Consider the following 8,590-nt stretch of genomic DNA (forward strand, 5'->3'; position numbering starts at 1 on the left):
TTCTTGTTAGGATTCCATACACGTTTGCTTCAAAGGGCGCTCGTTTGGCCTCATGGGTAAAGAATTGTGCTTCCAACTGAAAGGCAGGTGCTTCAAATCCACCAGCTGCTTTTCAGAAGGATAGCCATTCTCTCGTGACGTACACCCTCTGGAACTTGAGACGGTCACTTTTGACTGGACAGGTGACGGTGTATTCGCATCTGCACGCCGTCTTGAGGCCCAGGTGCTCTGTTGGCATAGCCCCACCCACTCTGTCCAGTCGAGCAGCATGGAGGGAGAGAGGCGTCCACCACGTGGCCTTGTTCATTTTGTTATTTCTACCACCATTATTATCCCTTTGGCAGAGAGAGTTCCCAAATAGTTTTTAGAAAGGGGAAACCTAAATTTAGACACTGAAAAATAAAAGGCTAAAAATGAAATATTCCGACTCTTCTGAGCTGCTTAGAAGGAGGCAAGCTGGCATTGTGGCCTGGAGTTACAGCTCAGAACCTCCACTAGCGAGTCCGAGCCCAACTCCTGTTAGCCAAGAAAGCACTGGACCCTCTGCAGCTAAGGAAGGGGAGGGTGCCCAAGTTCAAGTACAGCCTTGTGCACTTCACCCAGAAAGGTAAACTTCATGGATTAGAGGAGGTGGCATATGCTTACGGGGCTGAATGGACCACTGACTACACTCCTGATTGGGCTGCCACTCTGGCCCAGCGCTGTGCAAGGGGACACGGGTTGACCGCCAGGAGCCCTCTGCTCACCTGCAGGGCGGACCTTGAAATGCCCCTTTAGAGTGTGGGGTCTCACAGGGCCTCTGCCCTCCAAGCAATGGACTGTCCAGTAGATGGCACACAGCGGCACGCCCTCGGAGGCCACGTTGAGCACTAAAGGGGAGAAGCGAGGAGCTCAGACTGCCTGTCTTGGTGACCAGAAGTTTCCAAGTCACAGTTTAAAGAACCCAAGTCAGGTGCAACCTTGGAAAGGCAGACCCCTCAACCTGGGGCAGAGGGGGGCGGCTGTCCGAAGGGAGGCCGAGGCGGGGAGGAGCCTCGGCGGGCCCCGGTGGCCCAGGCCCTGCCCCGCGCGGGCGGACACCGGGCTCCTCCCCGGGGGCCGCACTTCCCGGGCCGTCGCCATGGCCTCGCTGCAGCTGGAGGAGAAGCTGGCCTGCGCCATCTGCCTGGGGCTCTACCGGGACCCGGCGACGCTGCCCTGCGGACACAACTTCTGCATGGCCTGCATCCGGGACTGGTGGGCGCACGAGGTGCGGGAGTGCCCCGAGTGCCGCCAGCCCGTCCCCGAAGGCACCGAGCTCCGCCGCAACGTGGCCCTGAGCGGCCTGGTGGAGCTGGTGCGCACCGAGCAGGGCCGCGACCCGCCGGCCGGGACGCTGGGGGAGCCCGGGACCCCGCCGGCTGGAACCCCGCCGGAGCCCACCCCGGGCCCCACCGTGCCCGAGCGCAGCCCCCAGGAGCGGGCGCTGCTGGACACCGAGTGCCGCAAGCGCGAGGTGACACCGCTGTGAGGGGTGGGAGTGACGCGCCCAGAACAGGGAGGGCGCAGGGAGAATAGAGGGACCTGGACTCAGCCCCCCAGGGCGCTGGGCGGGAACTCAGCTTGGGGTGATGCACAGCCAGCCGTTAGAAACCCGCTGGAGTATAGCAGGTGTCCAGTAGACATTTCTTTGTGATTTTGAAACCAAAGTTTGCAGAGCACCTGCTGCATGTGCAGGGGCATCATTCTGGTTCACAGACTACCTAAGGGTCAGACAAGCACAGGACAAGGTGTTACTAACAGCCCAGCAGGGGGCCACTGTCCACCAGGGGACCTTCTTTACTCAGAAGCCAGCAGTGGGGTGACATTTAAGCTCCTGAAGCCGGGGAGCAGGTCCACAGAGAGCATTCTGCACAGAGGACGCTTTGGGGCCAGGGCTCCAAACCAGAAACTGGGGTTACTGGGCCACCATCCATGAGACTGAAGGCTGGGGGCGCTGAGGGTCAGCTGAGGTCAGGTCGCCAGGATCTATGTGTCGCTGGTTCTGCATCTGGGTCTAAGGGCAGTGGGGAGCCATTGCAGGCTCTAGGCAGACACAGAGGCGGTCAGATTCAGCCTTTATTTTTATTCTTTTTTTAAAATTCTTTTTTGTGTATATATCGTCAAATTGGTTCTGACCAGCACAGGAGGAGATCCTCCTCCTCCAGCAGAGCACCTGGTGGAACAGCATGCCATTTTCACTAACGGTTGTGTTGATAGTCTTCCTGTGTGGGTGTGGGTGTTACCCCAACATCGCGTTAGCGTATACCATTGAAAAACCAGACCCACAGCATAGTGGTTTCTGACTCAGTGACCCTCCATGGGTTTCTCATCATCCTTCAGTGATGGATTTGAACCACTGACCTCTCAGCAGCCCAACAGTGGCACCAGGGTTCCTTGCGGTAGCACTCTCATCTCGCTGTTGTGCTGGAACTGGAACCGACTCAGAGCCGGCCCTCCAGCAGGTTTTCTGAGGCTGTAAATAGCACAGGATGAGGCTGGTGGATTCGAACCACCAGAGGCTGCACTTGGAGGTGGCATTACAACTCCCTAAGACTCAGGCTTCCCTGCAAGAGCACAGAGAGGGTAGAAAAGCCCTAGGAAAGGGTGGGGACCTGCCAGCTAGACTCTGGGAACCCCAAGTGAGATAGGAGAGCTGGGGTGTGGCTTGGTGAACTGGTCGCAAGGGAGCATTGGTGGCACATCCCCCTCTGAGGACAGTCTGAGAAAGGACAGAAAACTGACCACCTCTGCTGGCGCAGTGCAGGTGGTAGGAGCCCTTGGCCCAGGCGTTTCAGCCAGGAAAGGGGCAGGCCGTGCCTGGTTAGTTCACAGCCACGACAGGGTGGGGCCGGGATATATGGCTTTCTCCAGGCTACACGGGGTCCTCCCCAGGGTGCCTAAGAAGGGGCACCAGTATCTTTGGGGGTTTGTCAGCTCATTGTGGGAGGCTGTGCCCATCCGGCCCTCTCTCCCATCTGCTCATCCCGTGGGTGGGCACACAGGTCCAGCTGAGAGCCACGTTGGAGGTGACCTCACAGCAAGCCGCCCAGGCCAAGGCTCAGCTCCAGCAGCTGCAGCAACAAAGCAGCCAGATCCAGGTACAGAGCCCGCACGGGGTCGCCCGCCATGCCTGCCTGCTGTGTCCTGCGGGCGGCCACTGTCTGCAGGCCGCTGGGATACCAGGCAGTCCCCTGATAGGAGAAAATGAGCTTAAGTACAAGGGCTCCCAGGGGCCCAGGCTCCCCACAGCCCCAACACTAGCCTAGTCAGTAGCCCTGGCTCTGCTCACCCAGCCTCCTCCTGTGCCCTCAGAGCTCTGCCTGCACCCTGGCCTCCGTGGTCTCCAGCAAGTTCAGTGTCCTCCTGCAGGCCTTGGAGATGCGCCGGGCCTTGGCTCTGAAGGACATTGACACAGCCAAGGCCCAGGCGCTGGCCAAGGCCAGGGCAGAGGAGCAGCGCCTGTCGCGCCACCTGGAGGCGCTGGCCCGCCATGACTGCAGGGCCCAGGAGCTCCTGCAGCAGCCGGACCACGGGACCTTCCTCCAGGTACTGAGCACAATTCCGGGCGGCAGGTGGGGAGCAGCTCCCTGTCCCTAACACCCGGGCTGATGGCACCTGTCCCTGAGATTCAGGAGTCACAGCTCCTGGTGCCCCCAGAGCCTCTTGGGCCGCTGACCACTCCCCCGTGGGATGAAGACCAGCAGCTGGGGGACCTGAAGGAGATGCTGAGTCATCTGGACGCCCTCCTGCTGGAAGAGGGGGACCCCCAGGGGGTGCTGGCGGAGGATGCTGACTTGTACCTCGTGGGTAGGGTAACTGAGAGGCCTCCCTGCCCCCTTCGCCCAGCTGTCCCTCCCACTGGGGATTGAGAGTGGGGTCAAAGCCCATCCTCCTTCTGCCGTCCCCTCCCTAACTGTCCCCTAATACCGCTTTGTCCCCTAGAGACTCCAGGTCCCCTGGTGCCAACCCCGGTGTGCCCACAGAGACAAGAACTCTGGCAAAGTAAGGAATTCCTGTGTGTGGGCGTGTGCAGCTGGGCGAGCACACATGCACACTCAGTGGTGTGTGTACACGTGCATGTTGTGCAAAGACTTCATGTGCCTGTGTGTGCACATTCTGTGAGCATGTGTGCAGTCTGTCGTGTGCACATGTCTGTGTCACATGTGTGCACTGTTAAGGGCTACATGTATTTATATGCTCATGCATGTTAGCACGTGGGGTACCAATCCAGATCATAGCAGTTTGACTGCCTCAACACGGTTCTGTGTGGCCTGTGCGCGATCACATCCAATTTTGGACCCAACAAAGCAGTAAGATTGGTGTTGAGATGAATTGAAAGAGGTACAAGAGCGTGGGGGGCATGTTTGACCTCATGGGAATTGGTTTTGTATTGTTGATGCTGTTGACAGGGACAGTTCTCCTTTGTGAAGTCGGTAAAGGTCCGATATCACAGTCCCTACGTGGCCTTCACTCTTTCTACAGCATGCAAGCATGTGCACACACAGTTACATTGTCTTTACATACGTGAATGCATATATGTGCAGTGGACAAAGACGATGTGTAAATGTGCTCACATATGAACACGTGTACAGGTTATTGCGTGCATGTGTGTTTGCACACGCACGTGTGTTACTTTGTAAGGAGTGTATGTTCATGTGTCTGTATACACATGTAGAGGATATTGTATGCACATGCCTCACGTGCCCTGTGTGTGAACACACGTGCATGTACATGCATGCACTGAGTGTGTACACGTGCGAATCCATGAGTATCACATGCTGTGACTGTGTCTGAGAGGTCCTTTCCTCGACCCTTCCCTGGGCCAATCCCACTGGCCCGCACATGTGTCTTGGGAGTGACCCATTCGCTCCCAAGGTTGCACTGCAGATTCCACACTGATTGGGATCCAGTGCGCCATGTGCCTGGTGGCCACTTAGCAATTGGTCAGTGACAGCTGCCTTGGCTCCCGTCTCCCACTGTCCTCGGCCACTGACCTCTGTCCGTCTTTTCCACAGATTACTGCAACCTGACCTTCGACCCTGAAAGTGCCAATCGCCACCTCCACCTGTCTCGTGAGAACCGGCGGGTGAAGCACCGGCGGTGGCCACGGAGCCAGTTCAGCCCAAGCAGCTTCAAACTGTGGCAAGTGCAGTGTGTCCAGAGCTTCCAGGCTGGGCGGCACTACTGGGAGGTACATACTTCCAACCACTCGGTGACCCTAGGGGTCACCTACCCAGAACTAGCGAGGGATAAGCAGGGGACCCACACAGACAACATCGGCCGTGGGCCCTGCTCCTGGGGACTTTGCATCCAGGAGGACTGCACGCAGGCCTGGCACAACGGGGAGGCCAGGCGCCTTCCGGCAGTGACTGGCCACCTCCTGGGTGTGGATTTGGATGTAGCCTCAGGCCGGCTCACCTTCTACAGTCTGGAGCCCCAGGTCCAGCCCCTGCACACCTTCCATGCTGTCTTCACCCAGCCCCTCCACGCTGTCTTCTGGCTCCTCGAGGGCAGAACACTTACCCTGTGCCATCGGCCCAGAGCCAGCCACCTTCCAGACTCCCAGGGCTCCCAGGAAGGGGCCTCAGAGCTCATCCAAGACCCCTGCTGACCCAGCACCTAGGCTGAGAACTGTGGTCACAGCTGGAACAGGACCAGTTATAGGCCAAAGACTGGACATGGTCCAGTGGGTTGTTAATGTGAGTCTGAGTGTCTAAGGTTTATCATTCACATGCCTTTCCTAGTCAGTCATGAACTGTGTATTTTGTGCTGAAGTCATTATTATACTAAGGAAAGAGGATTGTCCTGGCTGTTTGTCCTGACCTCTGAACTTAACAAGGATCCCGGGCGGCTGAGGGCTCTGTGTATTAGGCTGCTACCTCAGAGGTCACCAGCTCTCTCATCTACACCCTCTTACAGCTGCTGGGCTTCTGTGAGGCACAGGAGCATGGATGCACAGGGGACAGGGACTTTACGGGCCAGTGGCATTGGGGGGAGATGGAGTGGATGCTGGAGAAGTAGCAGAAGGTTTGGAGAGGAACCAAATGGTAGCTAGGAATCGTGGCTTCACCTGGTAGAGAGGGGACACCAGAGCTATGAATCTGGAGGACATTAGGCTGAGTGAACTAAGTCAGTCGCAAAACGACAAACACTGTATGATACAATTCTTCATAAAAAGTCAAGAATATATTTATGCACATGAAGCAACATTCTTTGGTGGTTATGAAAGGGGGAGAGGAAGAGTTATTTGCTAGGTACCCCCGATCAGTCCGGTGAAAGGAAGTCCTATACAAGTCGGTGCCGGAGGGCACATAGGAGTCCATGTGCCTCTGAGTTGGAACCAGCCCGTAGCTAGAGCCAGAGGATTTTTCAAAGGCAGTAAATTTCAGGAGGAGATTGCACATCTTTCTCCCATGGAGTAGCTGGTGTGTTTGAACTGTGCACCATTGTGTTGGTAGCCCAATTCCTTACCACTAGAGCCATCAGAACTCCATGTGATCCTGTGGTAGAGTAGTCTAAGGTGATAGGTTGGAATCCCATCACTTTCAATGGAATGTTTAAATGTGGTCATAAATCCCAATTTTTTTCCAAGGGGCTATTGCCCTAAATTGACTTTTAACTTCCTTTCAGTCAAATAATGGATTGGCCTATAAAATAAACAACAGTGCCTTTGAAGAAAGTGCTTTTTAGAACAATCGAATAAAGGAGACCAAGCAGGTAACATTTGCTGCTAAGTAAAGACAGAACAATTTCAGGAAGTACATGTGAACCTCACTTAGGGCATGTGGCCAGGAGAGACCAGTCGTCAAAAAAGGACATCATGCTTTGCAGAGTGATGGACAGTGCAGAAGAGAAAGACCCTGGATGGGATGGATTGATACAGTGACTGGAGCAATGGGGGCTGATGTGTCGGAATTAGTGAGACTGGCTCAGGACAGGGAAGGGTCAGAGCTGCTGTACATAGGGTCGCTGTACATCGCAGGCAACTCAGTGGCACATAACAACAGTAACATACTATGACAGGTTTGGAAGCAGGAGTGGCATCCACTTCCTAAACAACATGCCTCTGGAACCCCTATGAACTTTGATAAATGTTGATGGTTGTAGAGGGGCTTCAGGCCTTTGGTCCATAGGGTCAGTATGAGTCATGCTCAACTCAAAGGCAATCAACAACTACAACCGTATGAACAGGAGCCAATGGTAATGAAAGAGGAAGTGGAAACTGCATTGAAGGCATTATCAAAAAATAAGGCCCCAAGAGTTGATAGGATACCAATTCACTTGTTTCAGTTAACTGATGCAGCCTCGGATGTACTCATCAGCCTATGCCAGGAAATTTGGAGGACAGCTGTCTGGCCAATGGATTTGAAGAGGTCCCTATTTGTTCCTATTCCCAAGAAGGGTGATCCAACAGAATGTGGAAATTATCAAAAAATATCATCAATATCACATGCTAGAAAAATACTGCTGAAGATCATTTAAAAAAGGCTGGAACAGTACACAGATAGAGCATTTCCAGAAGTTCAAGTGGGATTTAGAAGAGGCTGTGGCACCAGGGATATCAGTACTGCTTTCAGATGGATCCTGGTTGTCTATCTGTCTGTTTGTGCTTTATTGACTTTGCAAAGGCGTTTGACTGTGTGGATCACGACAAGTGTGGCTGACATTGAGAAGAATGGGAATCCCAAAGCACTTGTTTGTGCTCATGAGGAACTTATACCTGGACCAGAAGGCTCTTGTGAGAACGGAGCAGGGAAACACTGCATGGTTTGGAATTGGGAAGGGAGTGAGTCAGGTATGTATTCTATCTCCATAACAGTTCAATCTATATGCTGGGCAAATTATCCAAGAAGCTGTACTCTATGAAGAGGAATGTGGCATCAGGATTGGAGGGAGACTCATCAACAACCTGTGTTATGTAGATGACACAACTTTACTTGCTTAAAGTGAGGAGGATTTGAAGTGTTTGTTGCAAAAGATCAAGGACTGCAGCTTTCGGTATGGATTGCATCTCAATATCAAAAACCAGATTCTTAGCACTGGACCAATAGGCGGTGTCCTGATGGATGGGGATGAGATTGAAGCTGTCAACAGCTTCATCTTGCTTGGATCCACAATTAACATCCTTGGTATGAGCAGTCAGGACATAAGGAGACACATGGCACTGGGGAAAGCTGCAGTTAGGGACCCTTCCAAATGATTGAGAAGTACTGATGTCAGTGTGAGGACTAAGGTATGTCTGATTCAGGTCACGGTCTTTCTGATTACTAGCTACACATCTGAGACCTGGACGGTAAATAAGGATGACAGAAAAAGAATTTATGGCTTTGAGCTGTGGAGTTGGAGAAGAGCACTGACCATTCCATGGATGGCCAAGAAAACGAATAGATATGTCTTAGAGACGGTGCAGCTGTGACGCTCTTTGGAGGCAAGAATGATGAGGCTTCGTCTCACGTACCTTGGGCATATTGCTAGGAGGGGCTATTTCTTGGAGAGGAACATGATGCTGGGAAGGGCGGAGGGTCGGTGAAGGAGAGGAAGACCCGTGACCGGGTGGATTGACACGGTG

The 8,590-nt window shown here is 54.0% G+C and overlaps 1 protein-coding gene across 1 annotated transcript; it reads left to right on the forward strand.

The window, feature by feature from the left end:
• Positions 1-1,120: 1,120 nt before the first annotated feature.
• On the forward strand, positions 1,121-5,632 carry TRIM65 (tripartite motif containing 65). Its single transcript, XM_006886367.1, has 6 exons — positions 1,121-1,495; positions 3,024-3,119; positions 3,334-3,567; positions 3,654-3,828; positions 3,964-4,023; positions 5,037-5,632. Exons 1-6 carry the CDS (start codon positions 1,121-1,123, stop codon positions 5,630-5,632), a joined length of 1,536 nt encoding a protein of 511 aa, XP_006886429.1.
• Positions 5,633-8,590: the final 2,958 nt, after the last annotated feature.

This window comes from Elephantulus edwardii, unplaced genomic scaffold (assembly GCF_000299155.1).
Source record: "Elephantulus edwardii isolate Elephantulus edwardi_28Jun2011 unplaced genomic scaffold, EleEdw1.0 scaffold00048, whole genome shotgun sequence".
Lineage (NCBI taxonomy): Eukaryota > Metazoa > Chordata > Mammalia > Macroscelidea > Macroscelididae > Elephantulus > Elephantulus edwardii.